The 23,898-nt window shown below is 45.8% G+C and overlaps 1 protein-coding gene and 1 long non-coding RNA gene across 3 annotated transcripts; one reads left to right on the plus strand and one right to left on the minus strand.

Moving 5' to 3' along the window:
• Window positions 1–1,187: 1,187 nt before the first annotated feature.
• LOC105029971 lies at window positions 1,188–4,708 on the minus strand. Of its 2 annotated transcripts, none has more exons than XR_002196934.2 (3): window positions 4,654–4,708; window positions 2,747–2,888; window positions 1,188–1,835 (listed from the first exon to the last, which is right to left on the minus strand). It is a non-coding gene; the product is annotated as an uncharacterized LOC105029971 (long non-coding RNA). The 2 variants fall into 2 exon arrangements; XR_004575941.1 differs by lacking the exon at window positions 4,654–4,708 and adding an exon at window positions 3,636–3,681.
• Window positions 4,709–5,406: 698 nt separating this feature from the next.
• Window positions 5,407–23,766, plus strand: supt20 (SPT20 homolog, SAGA complex component). The gene is made up of 22 exons (XM_034293201.1): window positions 5,407–5,507; window positions 5,783–5,818; window positions 5,969–6,094; window positions 6,257–6,383; window positions 7,910–8,013; window positions 8,119–8,235; window positions 8,422–8,475; window positions 8,598–8,737; window positions 9,487–9,643; window positions 10,359–10,415; window positions 11,837–11,908; window positions 13,207–13,376; window positions 13,814–13,846; window positions 14,182–14,296; window positions 14,447–14,528; window positions 15,014–15,214; window positions 15,773–16,043; window positions 16,414–16,517; window positions 17,628–17,683; window positions 17,936–18,046; window positions 20,964–21,045; window positions 23,538–23,766. The coding sequence occupies exons 1-22, from the start codon at window positions 5,505–5,507 to the stop codon at window positions 23,642–23,644; spliced, it is 2,325 nt and encodes a 774-aa protein (XP_034149092.1). The 5' UTR covers window positions 5,407–5,504; the 3' UTR covers window positions 23,645–23,766.
• Window positions 23,767–23,898: the final 132 nt, after the last annotated feature.

Below are 23,898 nucleotides of genomic sequence, written 5' to 3' on the forward strand. Positions count from 1 at the left end.
GCAGTGCCACCTACTAGGGCCTCATCTATCAGGGCCCTCTACAGTGCCACCTACTGGGACCCCATCTATCAGGGCCTTCTACAGTGCCACCTACTGGGACCTATTCTCTCAGGTAACCTAATCTCACAGGAGTTTAATCTGTTAGCCCCAAATAAATAGTGTTAAAATACTAGAAAGCCTATGCCTCCTTGTTGTATCTTAAGCCTTTTCCATTCTGTACCTTAACTTTGTTCTCCTAAACTACTACATTAATTATCTTAACAGGCCACACTGATTCTCCTTACATTATTTTACAAAAATGTTCTTCCCCTCTCCCTCTATTCTTTTCCTCTTCCACTCTCCATCCCTCTTCCTGCTCTCACTCCAACATTTTTTCCTCGACAAGTGTGAACTTAAAGTACTGCTAACACCCATTTGGAATCAGTCAGTGCTATAATGGTGTCCAGAACCTAATCTGAGCTCAATTATAGAGAAAATAACAGCCTGTTTGTTTTTTCTGATATAATTACGTAATATTTGTTTCGTGTCCATTGATTCCATTAGGTTTTTCTAGAGCAGTCAGGAGTAAGATATTACCCAGACCAAATGCAGAGGACAGGAGGCCAATACAAAGACATTCACTACACAGACCCCACATTTGACTCTCACTCCCACACACACACACACACACACACACATTCAGAGAGAGACAGGCCAGGGGGAACAGAACCTGTTACCTATCCAGATATCACGCTTGTCAGGCCTTTGTTCGTGCTTTTTAAACTCTTTAAATTGTTTACAGCTCCACTTTGCTACCCATGTGGCCCCTGAGTCCAGCGGCTGTTGCACATTACTGTCCTCTCTGTTTCCAAGACTCAGCTGGCATGGGAAGGACGTGGACCTATAGCGGAGCACTCTCTCGCCAAGCAGTTGGGAGGACGTATTTCGAGGGAGCACTGCAGATTCCTGGACAGGGAACAGAGCGAAGAGGTGGACCTGAGCTGCCAGAGTGTCGGGTTCTTTGCCAGAACACACACACACATGTTGGTGTACACACACAAACACACACAGACATACTACAGCACGTGACACACGCTACCATGGAGTTACCGTTGTGTTACCATCGAGTCGACGGTTCAACCCCGCAATTTGTCAGAGTATCACCACGAAGCAAGGACAAGGGAGCTGATTGGATGAGAAAGCTTTTATTGACAGCGTGGAGATCTCTGATATTTGAGATCCTAAACACCATTCAACAGATGCATACAGCGCCGTTCCTAATCACACTACATGCCAAACGGTGCATAAAGTCTGCATGGAAAGGTTTCTAAGACAGTTCCTTGGGGATGGCGTGTTAGTCCTAATCCCACACAAGCTTCGTCCTGCAGGGACCCTTCACCACTTAGATAAATAATGTACAGGTGCAGTCCTGCATCAAATGTGTTGTTTTCAATGCCTGTATAGGTGCTTTCATGAGCGTAGAGTGTGTGTGTGTGTGTGTGTTAGGACTGCTCCTGTCAAAGCCCGACCCAGAAGGTACGGCCATGTGGCAGTAAGGCCCTGGTGTTGAGAGATGCCTGTTCACAGAAAACCACTCACAGAACCATGCCTGTGTGTTCATTTCCCAACACACAGTCGCCTTCAGAAAGGCTTTCATCAACCAACTGTCAGTTGTGATTGTCTCAGTGGATCAGTGGAGATCAAACCAGATCGCCTTTCATCAGCTCGAGCTGTCGGCTGGGACAGTGGATATCAGACCCGCGGCTTGATTGTCTGGGAAAGTTTTGTCCTCGCAGTTTGATTTACAGGAATCCCAAGAAGAGTAGCCGATGCTTCGGCTGCAGACAACATGTTTTCTGTCAAATACACACACAAATGCACGCTCACACACATGTACTCACATGAACACAGAGACCAGAAGTGTCTGAGTAAGAATTTGGTTCTGATTCGGTTGAATGTGAGATCCTGGATGTCACTCAGGGTCTTAATCCAGTGGTGTCTGAGGACCACAACCAGGTCACAGGTCACATACACACATGGCCAAACAGCCTACTTTGAATTTATCTGTTAAGTCACCAGGGGAGGCACGGGAGAAGTCAAAAAGGGCAAATTCCAGCACACCCCGAATACAAAAAGTGCTTGTGACCTTTGACCGGATCCAGGAGATCAGAGCTGTGCTGCAAAACCTCTAGTCATGTGTGAATCCACTGGCCCGGGTGGGCATCGTTGTTCATGGCCCGGACTAATGGGTCTCAACATGTCAGAGGAACAAAGTTAGAGGCTGGTCAAAGGTGCTGTAATGAGCCTGTTGGCCCGGGGAGACCAGATGTTTTGGCTCAAAGGTCACGTTGGGTTTTGACGCATTTGATGGTTTTCCTCAAATTAGTTTTTTTTCAAAATCATGTTGCAGGCCAGAAATTAGCAGTTATTAAACAGGTATATGTACATAATCATTTCTACATACATCTTAAAAGTTTGATAACAATCACTCCCCATCCTCCGGCAGGCTGGATTCAAATAGTTTGCAGCCCAAATCTTACTCGGGGGACATCATTTGCCTGCTAGGGGCTTTGTCTCCACATGTCGTTCTGTTACTAAACAAAGACAACAGGAGAGAAACTGGGAATTCTTCTGGGTTCCAGAAAACTCAAAGAGATTTTGACACTTGCAAGTAAGCCCTTGGCCATGTTTGAGATGACTGACATGACTGCAGGCGTCTGCTGAATGACGGATCTACTGTGTAAATCAACTTCCACTCTACACTCACCAGGGATGTGGAGATCGTTCCAGGGGCACGTGCCGAAACTGACATGAAGGTCTTCCTCAAATTTATGCCGCTAGAGGAACGAACTTCAGGTGCCTCATGCCCGCCGGGTTGTGAAACACAACGAGCTGCACACAGACAAACCCTGCATGCCAGTCAGAGAGAGTCACTCGATTAATCAGAATGCCGAAAACGAAACTTACACAAAGGGATTTGGAGTGGAGGGGAGGAAATAACACTAGTGTAGGGTTAGAAAAACAACTATGGAGTGAAGGGGTAGAAAACCACTATGGAGTGAAGGGGTAGAAAATCACTGGAGTGTAGGGGTAGAAAAACACTATGAAGTGAAGGGGTAGAAAAACACTATGGAGTGAAGGGGTAGAAAACCACTATGGTGTGAAGGGGTAGAAAAACACTGGAGTGTAGGGGTAGAAAAACACTATGGAGTGAAGGGGTAGAAAAACACTATGGAGTGTAGGGGTAGAAAGACACTATGGAGTGGAGGGGTAGAAAAACACTATGGAGTGTACGGTTAGAAAGACACTATGGAGTGAAGGGAGAGAAAAACACTGAAGTGGAGGAGTAGAAAGACACTATAGAGTGGAGGGGTAGAAAGACACTATGGAGTGGAGGGAGAAAAAACACTATGGAGTGCAGGGGTAGAAAAACACTATGGAGTGGAGGGGTAGAAAGACACTAGAGTGGAGGGGTAGAAAGACACTATGGAGTGGAGGGAGAAAAAACACTATGGAGTGCAGGGGTAGAAAGAGCATGTGCGCTGCTCAAGTTGGGCACTATTAGTGACATTAAGCATGCTGCGTTCCTCTCCAATCTCAACTTCATCCCACTGACCTCCCTTTCATCCCACTGATGTTCAATTCATCCCACTGACCTCTCTTTCATCCCACTGATGTTTACTTCATCCCACTGAGGTCCTCCTCATCCCATTGACTTCCCGGGTGTCACTCGTTCACTACCCATCTGCCCATAACTTGAAAGGAAATGTTTGGTATCAAAACATGGACACGTTTTTGGAGATTAAAACCTCAGTGTACAATTTGTAAAGTCAACGCTGACTAACTGATCTATGAGTAATGACTCTGCATTTTAATGATGCCAGGGAATTTATGGATCAGTCATCGGCCGCTGTTTGGCGGATGTTTGGATTCTCTCTAATGTGGCCAATGTAGCCACAAAACCAAGTTTGTTGACAGTAATAAACGAGAGCTCACTTCACGGTACTGAGATAAAGATGATAATAGCTACGTTGAAAGATGTGTCCTTAGGCAATTCATCAGCTAAAAGAATGGTGAAAAAACAACACAAGACCCTTAGCTGTCATTCAACCTGAGATCATTTGTCATGTACTGCCCTCTATGTGTCACTTAGTGGAATATCCAGAAAAATACATGGGTGCATTAATTCCACCAAACACAATACTTTTGTTTTTAAATGTTTCATGAAACAGTTTCTACTGGAGAAATTTAAGGTGTGTCCCTCCCTATTAAGTTCTGTCTTACATAACTCGAACGTTTTGTTTAGTAGACTAAATACACCCTAGATCTCTGTGGAAACATATTACATTTTAGTCATTTAGCAGACACTCTTATCCAGAGTGACTTAAAATAAGTGTATTCCTCTTAAGGTGTCCTGGACAACCAACATTGTATCTCAGGTCTGAAATATATCTCAGGTCTGAAATATAATATATATTGTTCTTAATGACTGATGGCGGAGGTAAGCCTTACAACTTGCATTTTACGTACAGCGTCTGCACTTTTCATGTCATTGGTAATGGTATGGTAATTCTCCCATATATCTCATCGATATGTTTATAGTAAATGGCTAATAATGTTGCTAAACACATTTTAATAGTGTACTTCTAGCTATCTATCAAAGTTAATTCTTACTTCAAACGTTTAGGATCCCAGGACATTTGGGAAGAGTTTTGGTTCCGCCCACCACTCTTACCGGAAGTTTAGCTTTTGTTGTCACACTGGAAGAAAATGGCTGCTGTGAGTTTTTTTCAATGAAGGCAATGAAATAATATCTTGTTTTTTGCATTGGAATTACGATCTACAGAAATGCAACTCAAAAGGCAAGGCCATCCTATTGTTTAAGATGGACGCTGTGTCATGCGTTTGTGTCTCAGACATTGTGTACATGCTACATTGATATCTAACTTTTGCAGCTTCCCAAGAAGCAAGCTAGCGATGCTAATGTTATCCTAGTGCTAACGTTAGGTAGCCTGCTACCGAGCTTGCTGCTGTGAACCAATTGCTTGTCTGTGAGCATAACCTAGCATCAAGCTAACTGGGTTCAAATAAAAACAGCGCTTTGATATAAATCTGAAATGATATAAAACTGAAATATCCAGAACAGCCATATATATGATACTTCATTTGTTTAATATTTCCGAAATCGTGATGCGATCAAGTTTATATTGTACTTAGCAGGCACGAACAAGTTACCACTTGCCTGGTTAGTATCGCTAGCCAACCCGCTCAAACGGTGGGTTGCTGTCTTAATGTTGTTGTGTGTGTGTGTGTGTGTGTGTGTGTGTGTGTGTGTGTGTGTGTGTGTGTGTGTGTTTGTAGACTCGTGCTAGTTAGGTTTGACCCGGTCCGTGTGTGTAGTCGGTCGATCATTGTCCTTGTGTGCAGGCTTTGAATGGTCACTCTATGGAGGTGACGGTGTGGGGCTAAGGACAGCTACATCTGCTGCTGACTGTCGCTCACCCAGCTACCGGTGGCCGTCCACAATGGTAAGCATCCCTCCATCCACCTCTGATCTCTGGGAGTACCAGCACTTAGTTTTTCGTGTGCACGAAGATTCTCGGTTTCGGTTGTTAAGTGTGTCGGCGACTAAGGAGTAACACATCTTGTCTAAAAAGGTTGATCTCCATAGTAACTTAGGAGCTTTCTTTGAGTAGCTCCTGAGTTACCATGGGGTAACTACATTAATGTGGTGCGAATTATTTCCCCATTTAAGACCCAGTGAATAACCGTAAGATAATCAATGCGACTGTTTTGTTTGCAGCAAAAAGTTTTGGAATATGCATTGGATCGGGCTGAGGTATGAAATAAAAAAAAAAATCTTTACTGTATAACTATATTTTTCTTGTAAGTGATAAATTCAATGTTGTTATGATTTTTTATGTGGGAGGGGGGGGGGTGTTGGCATGCTCCCCCTTCCATCCATGTATGACCTATATGTCTTCATCAGTACATTGTTGAAAGTGCTCGTCAAAGGCCAGCCAAGAGGAGAGCCTCATCTGGAGGGAGGAAAAGTTTATACCAGAAACTGTATGAGCTGTATATCGAAGAATGTGAGAAAGAACCAGAGCTCAAGGTAGGTAACCCAAAAAAAGTCTGAATACCTCATGCAGAAACATTTTTTGTAGGCCAGTTTTTGATGGAATTGATAACCTAATAATTTAAGTGATTGGTTTAACAGTTGTTGATAAGACTCTACTATTTATTGATTATTGCTTTTCGGTTCCTTCCTGGTTAGAAGCTACGACGGAATGTGAACCTGCTAGAGAAGCTGGTGTCACAAGAGTCAGTGTCGTGTTTAGTGGTCAATCTCTACCCCGGCAACGAGGGATATTCCCTCATGCTACGTGGAAAGAACGGGTCTGGTGAGAACGCTTTCATTCCGTTTTCTGTTACTCAGTCCGTCTGGCAGTTAAACAGTCACAAACATTTATTCTCACACAATGTTTAACCAAGGCAACCAGCCCTTTGCAATCTGTTAAGTTTTGTAGGTGCCTGACGAGATGTTATTTTTATAAGTTAATGCAATAAGCAGAAACAGGATTTATTTCTTAGGGTTTGTCTTGGTTTGGTGTGGGGTTGCACGATATTGGAAATAAATGACATTGCGATATTTTGTTTTTCTGCGATATATATATTGCGATGTGAAAAACAGAGGATGTCTTCAGAGAGAGCTTTGGCTATCAACTTGACAGTCTGTACCCCTCATTCTTCCCCAGCCCCATCCTCTACAATTAAAATGTATGAAACCTATGAAACTTATTTCAGAACTGGTTGCAAGGTAATAATATAGCAATAGCAACAGAAGTAAAATATAATGCACAATTGGGAATAACTTGCAGTCTGTGGACAAAGCACTGCAAGCTGGTCCACTTGTTCTGGGCGGCAGCTTGTTATACAGACTAGACTGCTCTCGTCTAGGCCCCATTCAGCTAAAGCTTCTCTCATCCCTGTTGCGATGTTCTCACTTGTATGATCCTCTGGGGAAAATGCAGTTTGCAAACAGCGACTTTTCGGGTGGAAGTCCCCATTAATAAAGTGTAATGTCAGACTTTTGGACCACAAGTCTGTTGTTGTATAATATTCCACTTGTGACAGCTGTTTCAACTTCTCTTTTCATTTCTCGTACAGCACTGGGATGGCAACCTGAGAAAAGTAGTTGCGTGATGGCATTACATTGTCAAGTACACGGATCATGTTTTTAAAACCCTCTTTGGTAACCGTGTTAATTGGTACCATGTCTTTGACGATGTGAAATGTTATTGAATCTTAGTTTTTTCTCTGCCGTTTGGAACCTTTCTTGTATGGTGTTTTTGCTTTGGATGGCACTGCACTCATCATACGAAGATTTGTGGTGATGCCTTAAATTATCAAACAAATTGATCGTGTTGCCTCGTGTTGTGGCAACAATTGCAAGGCACTCTCGAAAAGTACCTGTTTTTGGTCAACATCATCCTGTCTGTAGCCGAAATATTACCATATAATTGACAATGTATTTATTTTTGCAACCAAATTCTCCATTTCGCCCTTTTCTGCCTCGCTCGTTTTGTCACGCACTAGAAGAGCCTGCATGTCAACCACGTGCAACAACGAACTCCGTGTTTAAAATAATAATTTTAATTAACTGTGTATCCAATAACCCATTAATCAGAGTAAATTGCCTTTTATCAGACGGCTATAATGCTAGTTTTCCATTTGAAAATGGAAGGTAAACAGACTGATATGTTTACCATACCAAATTGCACGTCCTGCCATGTGACTATTGCGGATGCGTAAATCACAATGTCGATGCTGAAATGATGTATCGTGCAGCCCCAGTTTGGTGAGATATTCAACGTCCTAATAAAAAAACTTGCTTCTACCTTTTGGTCTTCCTCTCCCGTATCTGTAGACTCTGAGACAATACGTCTGCCATATGAGGAGGGGGAGCTGTTGGAGTACCTGGATGCAGAAGAGCTTCCCCCAATCCTGGTGGATCTCCTAGAGAAGTCCCAGGTGTGTGTCTGTCTGTTTATCTGCGTGTGAGTGTCTGTGTATGTGTGTGTGTGTGTAGATTGGTTTTCTTCTATCCTCTCTGTAACTGTCTGTCTCTGCCTCCAGGTGAACATCTTCCACTGTGGTTGTGTGGTGGCGGAGGTCAGGGACTACAGACAGTCTGGCAACACCAAAATGCCCTCTTACCAGAGCAGACACATCCTGCTACGGCCCACCATGCAGGTAGGAACCCGGGAGAACACTGCACAACCAATGCAGAACCATAGAAATAGAGTGTGTAGAACAGACAGATTCAGTAGAACACTTTTTGGTCCTTCTGTCATTGCTTCACAACTCCTGGAATAATGCATTTAAGGCCCACGGCATGTCCTTAGAATGACCCCTGTCCTTTGACCCTGACCTCTCCAGACCCTGATCTGTGATGTCCATGCAATGACCAGTGACCACCACAAGTGGACACAGGTGAGAGAAAACTGTCAAAGACACCTGTTGCACACTTTTATATACACACACACAGTACATGTCTCAACACATATTATGCATTATCCCACTCTTCTCCTCCCCCTCTTTTCTATCTCCTCCAGGAGGAGAAGTTACAGCTGGAGAGTCAGTTGTTGTTGGCCACAGCTGAGCCTCTGTGTCTGGACCCCTCCATCTCAGTCACCTGTACTGCCAACCAGCTGCTGTACAACAAGCAGAAGATGAATACGCGCTCCATGAAACGGTACACACACACACACACACACACACACACACACACACACACATGGAGGCACACACACACACACACACACACATGGAGGCACACACACACACACACACACACACACATGGAGGCACACACACACACACACACACACACACACACATGGAGGCACACACACACACACACACACATGGAGGCACACACACACACACACACACACACACACATGGAGGCACACACACACACACACACACACACACACACATGGAGGCACACACACACACACACACACACACACATGGAGGCACACACACACACACACACACATGGAGGCACACACACATGGAGGCACACACACACACACACACACACACACATGGAGGCACACACACACACACACACACACACATGGAGGCACACACACACACACACACACACACATGGAGGCACACACACACACACAGACATGGAGGCACACACACACACACACACACTGAGACACACACACACACACACACACAAACACATGGAGGCACACACACACACACACACACGGAGACACACAGACATGGAGGCACACACACACCAACACAGAGACTAGTGCTTGTCTAGGCATATGGACATATACCAAACATATACATGCTGGCAGTAACAGGCATAACCCCTGATACACACTATCAACCCCTACACTTACTGTTCTGCCCACCTGCCATCAACACGCATGCGCGCGCTGAGCCAGCTAACCTGTGTCTGTGTGTGTTCTCCAGTTGTTTTAAGCGTCACTCCCGGGCGGCGCTGAACCGCCAGCAGGAGCTGTCTCACCAAGCCCCACCCCCTCAGCTGCGTCTCTATGACTACCTGCAGAAGAGGAAGGACAGGAAACTTCCGTCCTCGATAGACCTCAAGATCTCCAATGCTGGAAACGTCAGATCACATTACCATACAATACTACTTCATTGTTCCATGTTACACCGAGCAATAAACATTAGTAGTAGTAGTATTACTTTATTAGTAGCAGTATTTCTTCTTATTATTATTATTAGCATTAATAGTATTTATTCTTATTAATAGTAGTATTAGTATTTATTTTTATCTTTTTTAGTAGTATTTATTATCTTCATTAGAAGTAGTAATATTTCTTATTAACTTTATTAGTAGAAGTAGTATTATCTTTATTAGTTGTGGTAGTATTTCTTAAAATATTTATTAGTTGTAATAGTATTTCTTAATCTTTATTTGTAGTAGTATAATTTTTTTGTCTTTATTATTAGAAGTAGTATTCATTATTGTCGTTGTTAGTAGTAGTAGTATTTCTTACTATCTTCATTAGTAGTAGTAGTAGTATATATTATCTTTATTACTAGTATTTGTATTAGTAGTATTACTAATTTTTATGACTATTATTATATTATGAGACCAGAGACAGACCCCATCCCCCTATGGTCCCACACCCTTGGTTTCCAGGAGTCATGACACTACTCCTGCTCCAGAGCCAGTATTGTCCCTCAGACCACTAACAGAGACAGCGAAACACATGGCCAGATAAATGTAACACACTTTGTGGTTGTCTCACCTCCACCAACCGTCTCCCCCCTAACCTTTTCTCTCATCCCCCGTCATCCTCCTTTTTCATTCACAGTGTGTGGACATGTGGAAGCAGAACAACTTCCAACTTACTGTCCCTAAGGAGATTGATGTAAGTCTCATCTTTAAGCCGGTTCCAACCTGGTGTTCAGTCTGCCCGTGTCCCTGTTGTCCCTGTTATCTGGTGTTCAGCCTGCCCGTGTCCCTGTTGTCCCTGTTACCTGGTGTTCAGCCTGCCCGTGTCCCTGTTACCTGGTGTTCAGCCTGCCCATGTCCCTGTTACCTGGTGTTCAGCCTGCCCATGTCCCTGTTACCTGGTGTTCAGCCTGCCCGTGTCCCTGTTACCTGGTGTTCAGCCTGCCCGTGTCCCTGTTACCTGGTGTTCAGCCTGCCCGTGTCCCTGTGACCTGGTGTTCAGCCTGCCCGTGTCCCTGTTACCTGGTGTTCAGCCTGCCCGTGTCCCTGTTACCTGGTGTTCAGCCTGCCCGTGTCCCTGTTACCTGGTGTTCAGCCTGCCCGTGTCCCTGTTACCTGGTGTTCAGCCTGCCCGTGTCCCTGTTACCTGGTGTTCAGCCTGCCCGTGTCCCTGTTACCTGGTGTTCAGCCTGCCCGTGTCCCTGTTACCTGGTGTTCAGCCTGCCCGTGTCCCTGTTACCTGGTGTTCAGCCTGCCCGTGTCCCTGTTACCTGGTGTTCAGCTTGCCTGTGTCCCTGTTACCTGGTGTTCAGCTTGCCCGTGTCCCTGTTGCCTCGTGTTCAGCCTGCCATTGTCCCTGTTGCCTCGTGTTCAGCCTGCCATTGTCCCTGTTACCTGGTGTTCAGCTTGCCCATGTCCCTGTTGCCTCGTGTTCAGCCTGCCATTGTCCCTGTTACCTGGTGTTCAGCTTGTCCATGTCCCTGTTGCCTCGTGTTCAGCCTGCCATTGTCCCTGTTACCTGGTGTTCAGCTTGCCCGTATCCCTGTTGTCCCTGTTACCTGGTGTTCAGCCTGCCCGTATCCCTGTTGTCCCTGTTACCTGGTGTTCAGCCTGCCCGTGTCCCTGTTACCTGGTGTTCAGCCTGCCCGTGTCCCTGTTACCTGGTGTTCAGCTTGCCTGTGTCCCTGTTACCTGGTGTTCAGCTTGCCCGTGTCCCTGTTGCCTCGTGTTCAGCCTGCCATTGTCCCTGTTGCCTCGTGTTCAGCCTGCCATTGTCCCTGTTACCTGGTGTTCAGCTTGCCCATGTCCCTGTTGCCTCGTGTTCAGCCTGCCATTGTCCCTGTTACCTGGTGTTCAGCTTGTCCATGTCCCTGTTGCCTCGTGTTCAGCCTGCCATTGTCCCTGTTACCTGGTGTTCAGCTTGCCCGTATCCCTGTTGTCCCTGTTACCTGGTGTTCAGCCTGCCCGTATCCCTGTTGTCCCTGTTACCTGGTGTTCAGCCTGCCTGTGTCCCTGTTACCTGGTGTTCAGCCTGCCTGTGTCCCTGTTACCTGGTGTTCAGCTTGCCCATGTCCCTGTTGTCTCGTGTTCAGCCTGCCATTGTCCCTGTTGTCCCAGGTGGACAGGTATGCTGTGGTGGAGAAGTCCGTAAAGCTGGAGGAATCCCAGCCCAACGTCTGGCCTGCGGAGGTAAGAATCATCACTTCTTGGTGCGCCACTTTTTATCTTCCCCTCCCACAGACCCAGTGTCGGGCCTGCAGGGCTGAAACAGATCCGAGTGGCCACACCAGATGAGCTGATCATTTTAATGGATTTCTTGGACTATGTGGTGGTTTGATGCAGTCTGTCTCCCACCTCCCAGATCACGGTGTGAAACATCAGGGTTTGAGAGCTCTGCGACTGTACACTATGATTATAAGGTGTCACGCCCTATCTGCTCCCCCTTAACAGGAAGTCATAGATGACTATGGATGTATCTGTACTGGTTAGTATATAGTGAGCTAGTATGCCAGTATAGGGACCGATTGGGACATGCTATCCTCGTCAAAATATTGCGTCTCGACGTTAGAGTTTTAATATTTCGCTAGACACCATTAATCATTGTGTTAAACTGCCTAACGTTTCTTATGAAGTTTACTTCCACAGATAGCATCTATGAACTGAATTGTTGTTGCCACTGGCTGTTTTAACAGCTTACAAGCCAGTAATACTAGTATCTTAGTACTTGGAATTGTAATAAGCTGGGTGTTTGTAAAAGCACTTTGTGACCACTGCTGATGTAAAAAGGGCTTTATAAATACATTTGATTGATTGATAGATAATAACAATTGGGCAATTGCTAGCGAGACTAAAGACAGGAAATTGCTTTGGCAGTGTACAAATTTACACTGCCAAAGCTATTTCATTTCATGGCAAGACACAAACAAAAACAAGATTAGTTTTTCTTTCATATGTGAATGAAATTGATGTAATAACGACTTTTATAACAGACTTTGCTGTCTAGTGAAAAGACGAGAGAATAGAGAATCATGGAAACCCATCCTCTTTTAATGCGCTAGGGATTGTGGTCTATATTACCACAAAAACATGCACGGATGCGTACTTCGAATATCCACCAGAAATAGTAGACCAACCGGGAACTTTTGGCATACTATTTTTTATGGTACTATGCGGTGGGACACACTTATCTTGCATACAAATCTGGCATGCTATATAGTATGCAAGTATGCGATTTGAGATTCAGCCTATACGCTTTGGTTGTGAGGTGTCACGCCCTATCTGTTCCCCCTTAACAGGAAGTCATAGATGACTATACGCTTTGGTTGTGAGGTGTCACGCCCTATCTGTTCCCCCTTAACAGGAAGTCATAGATGACTATACGCTTTGGTTGTGAGGTGTCACACCTATATGTTCCCCTTAACAGGAAGTCATAGATGACTATACGCTTTGGTTGTGAGGTGTCACTCCCTATCTGTTCCCCTTAACAGGAAGTCATAGATGACTATACGTTTGAGTGTGAGGTGGGGGGCCAGGCCCAGAGGACCAAGGTGTGCATCTTCCAGTCGGTGGGGGACCCTCTGGTGTATGGGAAGATCTACTGCACCAAAGAGCCCAAAGCAGAGGAGGACAGTAACGACCTACATCTCATACACCCACCGTGAGGGCAGGGATGGGGGGGACGTGTGTGTGTAGCCTGTCTGTGTAGCCTGTCTGTGTAGCCTGTCTGTGTAGCCTGTCTGTGTAGCCTGTCTGTGTAGCCTGTCTGTGTAGCCTGTCTGTGTGTGTCTGTGTAGCCTGTTTGTGTGTGTCTGTGTAGCCTGTTTGTGTGTGTCTGTGTAGCCTGTTTGTGTGTGTCTGTGTAGCCTGTTTGTGTGTGTCTGTGTAGCCTGTCTGTGTAGCCTGTCTGTGTAGCCTGTATGTGTCTGGTAGTCTGTTTTCATCTGTGTAGTCTGTTTTTGTTTGTGTGTAGTGTGCCTATAGTGTAGTGTGTTTGTGTCTGTATCGTGTGGTGTGTCTGTGTTTTCTCTCTACATTTGAAGCCGGAGGTCCGTTTCCGCCTGTTCTCTTGACCTTTTCTTCCCGTTACGTCTCCAGGTTCCTAATAGGATCCAAGATAGATGCTGAACGGTACGTGACATTCGGGACGGCAGATATCTTCTTATGTGGATAAAAAATATTTCATACCAACAGCAGATATTTCATAAGAACAGGCCATTTTTCCTCTGGATGGAAATACAGCTAGTTCTTCTGGATGGGTCCACATTACATTAAACACATTCAAATGAAGAAACGGAGACAATATTACATTGTGGTGTTCTTAATTGTTTTACAATACAATACACATTTAAAAAATACTATTTACACCCTATTCGTATTATTAATATTATATACTGTTCAGTTAAATTGGATCTTTATGAAGAGGCACTGTTGAACAGGAAGGTGTGTGTTTGTGTATTTCCTAGGTTTCTGTCACAGTATAAGGGTGTTTATGAACGAGACGTCAAGTGTCAGGTGAAGATGTCTCATCACTCCGGTGTTGTGGGACAGAACCATCTCTCACCAAACAGAGAGATCGAGGTCAGTACACACACACACACACACACACACACTATAGAATCATCTCTCAACTATCAGAGAAATACAGGACACACACACACACATCTCTCAGCCATCAAAGATTCTACGCTTGTTGTTGATGTTGTTTATTGTTGCCTGTTTGGTCTCTAGGTGGAGGGTCTGTCAACCATGGTCCAGTCCTCAGGCGTGTTGGGAAAGGGGGTGAAGCACAGATCGAGCAGCAGTTCTTCTGGTAACCCACACTCTCACACACCTGGTTACCCACACTCTGACTCACCTGGTTACCCACACTCTGACTCACCTGGTTACCCACACTCTGACTCACCTGGTTACCCACACTCTGACTTACCTGGTTACCCACACTCTCACACACCTGGTTACCCACACTCTGACACACCTGGTTACCCACACTCTGACACACCTGGTTACCCACACTCTGACTTACCTGGTTACCCACACTCTGACACACCTGGTTACCCACACTCTGACACACCTGGTAACCCACACTCTGACACACCTGGTTACCCACACTCTGACACCTGGTTACCCACTTTTTAATTCGGTGGGGGTAATTAATGATGAGGTAGAACAGAAAACCAGCAGGCTCTGGGCCTCGTAAGGTAAGGTTTGAGTACCCCTGGTCTAGGAGTTAGGGTTGATCCTTACCATACCTTTCCATTCATGTGTCTCTCCATCCATGTCTTTCCCTCTTCACAGGTAACCTGTACAGTTCGTCCCAGGCCACCAGTGGTCTCCTGAAGTGTCCCACGCCCCCACCAGGAAGCGGCCCCCCCAAACCTCAGTCCCTGAGCAGGAAACACTCCCTGGAGCTGGGCCAGGGACTTCAGCTGGGCGGTCAGTTAGGGCAGGTGGGGCTGTTGTCCCCGGCAGCACTGTCACCGATGGCATCAACGCAGAGTGAGTACATACCCAGCTTAGCAGCACGGCAGACAATCAGTCAGCCGGTCAGTCAGCCGGTCAGCCGTTGAAACAGCCAGTTGGTCAGCCGGTCAGTCAGCAGGCCGGTCAGTCAGCCGGTCAAGTAGTTGGCCAGTACATTAAATAGTCAGGCAGCCAGTTGAATAGACTGCCAGCTAGTAAGACAGTCAGCCAGACAAATAGGCATTCCTTCATTCAGTTGGTCAGCAGAGTTGTTCTAGTAGTCAGTTGTCTGCCAATCCGTGAGCAGCTCAGCACCCATTCATTTCCAAAGACAAGGTCGTTTTGCCAGGTGCTCTCTGCAGCTTGAAGCCGAGCTGTGCTGTACAGTCTTGGGAAGCACTGAACTCATTTTAGAAGTGAGATCGTCCAAATGTTTGGAAATCGCAAATCATTATCATAATTTCACTATTTGGCCAAAGAATTGTGAGTCAGTACTTTGTCCAGATGGGACGTCCTTCCTGCCAGCTGCCAGTAGTTAACCCCTGAAGGGCAGTGTGTTAATTACACTGTGATGTACCCTCACCCGCCTCTCAGGATCGGGGACGCCGAAGCCGTCGACGCCCACCCCCACCAACACCCCCTGTTCCACGCCTCACCCCCCGGACTCCCTCCTCTCGCTGCCTCCCTCCGTCACCCCCACCCCTCCAGAGTCCCATTCGCAGGCTCTCCTGGCCACCTACCCCCAGCAGCAGCTGGCCCTGTCCCAGGCCGTCATGACCATCCCCCTACCCACCGGCACCACCACGTCTCCGGTCATGGCCAACCCCGCCGGCCTCAACTTCATCAACGTGGTGGGCTCTGTCTGGTGAGGAGCATAGATCACTGTCAGTTATTCTCTCCCTGTCTCTCTCCCGTTCTCTCCTTGTCTCTCTCCCCCTCTGTCTGTTTCTCCATCTCTCTATTCTTTCATCAAAGACAGATATTAGATCTCTCCCTGTCTCTCTCCCTGTCTCTCTCCCTGTCTCTCTCCCGTTCTCTCTCCCTGTCTCTCTCGCCCTCTGTCTGTTTCTCCATCTCTCTATTCTTTCATCAAAGACAGATATTAGATCTCTCTCTGTCCCTCTCCCTGGTTCTTTCAAATTATAGTTCTCTATCATAATCTCATAGTCTCTTTATCACCATTTTCTGAGGTTTTTTAGACATCTGTAGTCATTGTCTCGTCTTTCCGTGTACAGCAGTCCCCAGGCTCTGATGAGTTCCAGTCCCATGTTGGCGTCTGGTCTCAACCTGAGTGGTTTAGGAGGACTGATGCCTGCTATGCAGCCTACCACACAGACAGGTACACACACACACACAAACACAGCCTACCACACAGACAGGTACACACACACACAGCCTACCACACAGACAGGTACACACAAACATAGCCTACCACACAGACAGGTACACACAAACACAGCCTACCACACAGACAGGTACACACAAACACAGCCTACCACACAGACAGGTACACACACACACACACAGCCTACCACACAGACAGGTACACACACACACAAACACAGCCTACCACACAGATGGGTACACACACACACACACACACACACACAAACACAGCCTACCACACAGACAGGTACACACAAACACAGCCTACCACACAGACAGGTACACACACACACACACACAACCTACCACACAGACGGGTACACACACACACACACACACACACACACAAACACAGCCTACCACTCAGACCGGTACACACACACACACACAAACACAGCCTACCACACAGACAGGTACACACACACACACACACACACACAGCCTACCTCACAGACAGGTACACACACATACACACACGCACAGCCTACCTCACAGACAGGAACACACACACACACAGCAAAACACACAATAGAAAAACGGAGCGCTGAGACTGAGACGTAGCCTGTAGAACCTAAAACAACACAACATTACCTCCCTCCCCACGTGAGCCCCTCCTTAAGACCGTGATAGCAAATGTAGAGTGGAAACAGAAAAGCCTGGAGCCAACATAAGCACCAGTGTAGCCCTGGTACCAGGTTAAATCACCAGTGGAAATGCAGCATTAGAATATAGAGAGGAGAGGGCCAAGAACTGAGCCTTGGAGAACTCCAGTGGTAAGAGACTTTGTGGCAGAGACACATCCTCCCCACTTCACCTGGGAGGAGCTGCCAGGTAGGAAGCACTCCAGGAGTGAGCAGAGCTTAAGACGTTTAAATAAGGGATGGAATTGACCCCACCACACACAGACAGGCCAGTTAATGTACGATCATACTGACAGTATTCAGTATGTGTGGTTAATGTATGGTCATACCGACAGTATTCAGTATGTGTGGTTAATGTATGGTCATACTGACAGTATTCAGTATGTGTGGTTGTATAATTCATTGTGTTTTATATTATCCAGGGAGTCCATTTGGTTTAAATAACAGTTCTGGCCTCCGACCACTCAATCTGCTGCAGGTAACTCCTCATCCTTCCACTTCACTTTAGAAACTCTTCTGGTTTTTATGTTTGTTTATAATAGACTGACCGCTGTTCCAAATCTCTCCACCCCACCCCACTCTCTCTCTCCATCCCTCACCTCTCCTCCCCCTCTCTTCTCTCTTTGCTTCTCATTCCACACGTCATTCCACAACTCTCTCTCCCTGTATTGCTTCTCTGTTTGTCAATTTTCCTCTCTCTTCCCTCTCTGTGTCCTGGCTACCTCTTCAGATTCCATCGGGTCCTCTAATCTTTAATTCCCTTCAGCAGCAGCAGTTGTCCCAGTTCTCTCCTCAACAGAGTCAGTCTGCCACATCAAGCCCACAGCAGCAAGGAGACATGGTGTGACACCACACACAGACACACACACACACACACACACACACACCTACACTACATAGACACCTAGAAACCAACAAATACACACACACAGAAACACACACCATCCATATATTTCCCTCCAGATTTGTTGTCACCAGTAATAACAAACAAAGAAGACTAAAGAAATTGTTGTTTATCAGCTTGATTTGACACTCAGGTAAAGCTAACCTTTGATTGAGGTAAATATTATTCTCAAAAGGTTCACAATTATTGGCACCCCTTGACATTCATATGAAGCTTATTTAGTAAAGGGATCACCATGTTTTTTTCCTACGTTCATCTGACCATCAGGAACTCATACATGGTCACCCGTGACCTTTTTGATGGAATATACACGTGCCAAAATCTTTTTTTTAACTGTTTATTTTAATGTAAATATGGAACTTATTCTTACAGCAAAGATCTGGGAGCAATTAGGGTTAAGGGTTTTGCTCAATAACAGAGAGACAGGTTTAACACCTCGTCCACAGAGAAATTAGAACCACTCTACTGGCCTATGGTTAACCTAGGTAATGGCTATAATAAAATAGCTACACACCCATCTCTAGTATCAGCTAGAAATGTGATGAACCGGCTTAGAAGTATAGCTGTTACAAAAGTGTATTTTGCCATCACAACAAATTGAGCTTTTTTGCCAAAAACACCAGAATGGGTCTGGCGTACAAAAGGGATGCCGTAAAAAAGCTACACCCCGACTGTGGTGATTGAAATGTGATGTTGTGGGGCTGTTTTACTTGCAAACACCACACGAACCAAGCTAGTATACTTGGCATCTCGGACTGTCAGATACCAGCATAAACTGGCTGCATGTAGCCTTGCGAAGGCGCCTGATCCCACAAGCTGCTTCGCAAGGCTCCCTCTGGCCGGAGGGTTGAACTAGGCTGTCGTTGGATCTTGCAGCAGGACATTGGTCCAAAGCATTTCTCCAGAATCAGATCCACACATACAGGGACCATGCCACCCCCCGGTGCTAAAACCCGATTACAAATCTTGTGGGGTGAGCTGAACAGGAGGGTCTACAAGTAAGGACCAAATGCTCTGAGGGATATGCAGAGATCCTGCGTGGATGGTCTCAGATCCTTTACTAAGACGTTTGCCCACCTCATCAAACGTTACAGAAGAGGAGTCAGTGGTGTTATTTTGGCAAGTGGAGGATGCGAAACACGTTTTTAATTATATATATATACAGTGGGGAGAACAAGTATTTGATACACTGACGATTTTCCAGGTTTTCCTACTTAAAAAGCATGTAGAGGTCTGTAGTTTTTATCATAGGTACACTTCAACTGTGAAAGACAGAATCTAAAATCACATTGTATGATTTTTTTTTAAATAAATTTTCATTTTATTGCATGAAATAAGTATTTGATCACCTACCAACCAGTAAGAATTCCGGCTCCCATAAATCCTGTTTTTTTTTTTTAAGAAGCCCTCCTGTTCTCTACTCATTACCTGTATTAACTACACCTGTTTGAACTTGTTACCTGTATAAAAGACACCTGTCCACACACTCAATCAAACAGACTCCAACCTCTCCACAATGGCCAAGACCAGAGAGGTGTGTAAGGACATCAGGGATAAAATTGTAGACCTGCACAAGGCTGGGATGGGCTACAGGACAATAGGCAAGCAGCTTGGTGAGAAGGCAACAACTGTTGGCGCAGTTATAAGAAAATGGAAGTTCAAGATGAACGGTCAATCTCCCTCGGGCTGGGGCTCCATGCAAGATCTCACCTCATGGGGCATCAATGATCACAAGGAAGGTGAGGGATCAGCCCAGAACTACACGGCAGGACCTGGTCAATGACCTGAAGAGAGCTGGGACCAGTCTCCAAGAAAACCATTAGTAACACACTACGCCGTCATGTATTAAAATCCTGCAGCGCATGCAAGTCCCCCAGCTCAAGCCAGCGCATGTCCAGGCCCGTCTGAAGTTTGCCAATGACCAATCTGGATGATCCAGAGGAGGAATGGGAGAAGGTCATGTGGTCTGATGAGACAAAAATAGAGCTTTTTGGTCTAAACTCACCGTGTTTGGGGGAAGAAGGATGAGTACAACCCCAAGAACACCATCCCAACCGTGAAGCATGGAGGTGGAAACATCATTCTTTGGGGATGCTTTTCTGCAAAGGGGACAGGACGACTGCACCGTATTGAGGGGCGGATGGATGGGGCCATGTATCGTGAGATCTTGGCCAACAACCTCCTTCCCTCAGTAAGACCATTGAAGATGGGTCGTGGCTAGGTCTTCCAGTATGACAACGACCCGAAACACACAGCCAGGGCAACTAAGGAGTGGCTCCGTAAGAAGCATCTCAAGGTCCTGGAGTGGCCTAGCCAGTCTCCAGACCTGAACCCAGCAGAAAATGTTTGAAATCTGTATTGCCCAGCGACAGCCCCGAAACCTGAAGGATCTGGAGTCTATGGAGGAGTGGGCCAAAATCCTTGCTGCAGTGTGTTCAAACCTGGTCAAGAACTACAGGAAACGTATGATCTCTGTAATGGCAAACAAATGTTACTGTACCAAATATTAAGTTCTGCTTTTCTGATGTATAAAATACATATGTCATGCAATAAAATGCAAATGAATTATTTAAAAATCATACAATGTGATTTTCTGGATTTTTGTTTTAGATTCCGTCACTCACAGTTAAAGAGTACCTATGATAAGAATTACTGACTTCTACATGCTTTGTAAGTGGTAAAGCCTGCAAAATCAGCAGTGTATCAGATACTTGTTCTCCCCACTGTATATTTTAGTCATATTTTATACTGCCTCTTACCAATAATTATGGAGGGCACACACACACACACACACACTCACTCTTAAGCACACCTAGTGTCTGGTGGCGCCCATTAACCTATTTCCTGGTTTTAGGGCGATCAGGGGTCGGACCAGGGCGCCCAACAGACTGCAGTTATCAACCTGACTGGAGGCTTTGTGTCCCCACAAACAGCAGGTAGGACTCACTCTGCCTTCATTCCTAAACATTCATCAACAACTGTGATCGACTTTGATTGACAGGTGCAAGGTGGATATCATACAGCTGTGCTCAAAGATTTGCATACCCTTGGAGAATTAGTTATATATGTACCATCTGTAAAGAAAACACGAGTGAGCAGGCAAAACACGTCTTTTATTTCTTATGGGATTCACATTCAACTGTGGGTCATAACAGAACGGCACAATCATAAAACTAAATATGGCAACAAAGAAAGAAATTAACTGACCCCTGTTTAACAGTCTGCATACACTTAATTCTTAATAATGTGTATTGCCCCCTTTAGCATCAATGACAGTGTGCAGTCTTTTGTAATAGTCTTCTATGAGGCCCGAATTCTTGCAGGTGGTATAGCTGCCCATTCATCTTGGCAAAATGCATCCAGGTCATGCTAAGTCTGGTTGTCTAGCATGAACCGTGCATTTGATATCTCCCCAGAGTGGCTCACCCTTTTCTGCTGTAACCACTGGAGGGTCAACTTGGCCTTGTGCTTAGGGACATTGTCGTGCTGGAAAGTCCAAGAACATAACATGCGCAGCTTTTGTGCAGAAGAATGCATATTATCTGCCAGTATTTTCTCATAACATGCTGCATTCATCTTGCCATACATTTTCACAAGATTCCCCTGTGCCTTTAGAACTCACACACCCCCAAAACATCAGTGAGCCACCACCAAGCTTCACAGTGGGGATGGTATTCTGTTCAGTATAGGCCTTGTTGAACCCTCTCCAAACATAGCTCTCATGGTTGTGGCCATAAAGTTCAAGGGGTTGTCGGTCATATTGTAACTGGGGTTTTTTGTGGCAATGGTGCAGTAAATGCTTCTTTCTGGCAACTCGACCATATTTTTGTTCAAGTATTGTCATATTGTGATCCTTGAAACAATCACGCCGTCTTTTTTTCAGAGCAGCCTGTATTTCTCCTGAGGTTACCTGGGTTTTTTTCGTTGTATCCCGAACAATTCTTTTGGCAGTTTTGGCTGAAATCTTTCTTGGTTTACCTGATCTTGGCTTGGTATCAAGAGATCCCCGAATTTTTCACTTCTTAATAAGTGATTGAACAGTACTGACTGGCATTTTCAAGGCTGTGGGTATCTTTTTATATCCTTTTCCATCTTTTAAAGTTACGTTACCTTGTTACGCATGTCTTTTGACTGTTATTTTCTGCTCCCCATGGCTCAATATCTTGCCTGCTCAGTGCATCCAGAGCTAACAAACTCAATGCCTATTCATACACAGACATTAATGGCAATTTAAAAAGCCACAGGTGTGGGAAATTCACCTTTAATTTCCATTTTCACCTGTGTGTGTCACCTTGTGTGTTTGTAACAAGGCCCAACATTAAAATATGTAAACTTTTGACCACAGCCATTTGAGTGATTTCAGTTCATTATGATTGAAAAAGGAGCCAAACAACTATGTGATAATAAATGGCTTCATATGATCACTACCCTTAAATAACTTTCAATCAGTCATACTTTCAAAATCCATACTAAAATTTCACAATTTTTGCCAGGGTATGCAAACTTTGGAGCACAACTGTACAATACAAATTGGGTGAGCTTAAGATCACAGAATGCACTATAATACTGTAATATGAACCAACCTCTACCATTCCTTACAGTTGATACATTGAGTTATGTGCAGTTTACCGTAAACCTTGGTTATTGGAAGTTGAAACAAATGAATTATTTGGTCTGTTCTTCTCCGTTGAATATGTCTTGTTGAAGAAGAGCATTATCATTTTAGGTGCTAATTAGTTCACCTGAACCAGCTAACTGTGTATGCCCTCCTACGTGTCTAGAGCGCCCTCCTACGTGTCTAGAGCGCCCTCCTACGTGTCTAGAGCGCCCCCCTACGTGTCTAGTGCGCCCTCCTACGTGTCTAGTCCGCCCTCCTACGTGTCTAGTCCGCCCTCCTACGTGTCTAGTGCGGCCCCCTACGTGTCTAGTGCACCCTCCTACGTGTCTAGTGCACCCTCCTACGTGTCTAGTGCACCCTCCTACGTGTCTAGTGCCCCCCCTTACATTCCTAGTGCGCCCTCCTACGTGTCTAGTGCGCCCTCCTACGTGTCTAGTGCGCCCTCCTACGTGTCTAGTCCGCCCTCCTACGTGTCTAGTCCGCCCTCCTACGTGTCTAGTGCGCCCCCCTACGTGTCTAGTGCGCCCCCCTACGTGTCTAGTGCGCCCCCCTACGTGTCTAGTGCGCCCCCCTACGTGTCTAGTGCGCCCCCCTACGTGTCTAGTGCGCCCCCCTACGTGTCTAGTGCACCCTCCCGTCTCTCAGGCAAATGTTCAGACCTTTAGCTTTTGTTGAGTTTTGAAACTGAATTTCTCCTGGAATGTTCAGGAAGCACGGCATCACCCAGGTTACCCTGCTTAAACACCAGCTGACACCTCCTTTCTTTTTATCCCCGCCCCCTGCCTCACCCATTCCCCTCTCCTCCAATAGTTGCAATTCTCGCAGCACCCAACGCAGCAGCAGCAAACGGCTACGGCGGAGGCGGGACCTCAGGTGGTGTTGCCACAGCTACATACCGCCAGCCAAGCAAGAAGTAAGAAGAGCGTGCTGCGCCCACACCGAATCATGACAACCCCCCCCCCCGCACGCAACCGGCCATGAAAGAGGAGCAATTCTACAGAGGACTAAAGAAAACACTACACACACACACCTACACCTACAGACACCAATCCCCCAGATGACCGCCACCATGAAGAGAATCCTCTACTGTGCTCGTCTCTCTCACTGTGGAGACGGATGGTGCAGGCAAAAATACTGGTTTTGTTTTGTCCTTTTGTAGCTGAGAGATGAA

The sequence above is a fragment of the Esox lucius genome, chromosome 7 (assembly GCF_011004845.1).
Source record: "Esox lucius isolate fEsoLuc1 chromosome 7, fEsoLuc1.pri, whole genome shotgun sequence".
NCBI classification, from domain to species: Eukaryota; Metazoa; Chordata; class Actinopteri; order Esociformes; family Esocidae; genus Esox; species Esox lucius.

Excerpts from the sequence above, each read along its gene's own strand:
- supt20 (XM_034293201.1), top strand. Across the intron at positions 8,014-8,118 it reads ATCTCCTAGAGAAGTCCCAG|GTGAACATCTTCCACTGTGG; the intron begins GTGTGTGTCTGT and ends CTCTGCCTCCAG. Across the intron at positions 10,416-11,836 it reads CTGTCCCTAAGGAGATTGAT|GTGGACAGGTATGCTGTGGT; the intron begins GTAAGTCTCATC and ends CTGTTGTCCCAG.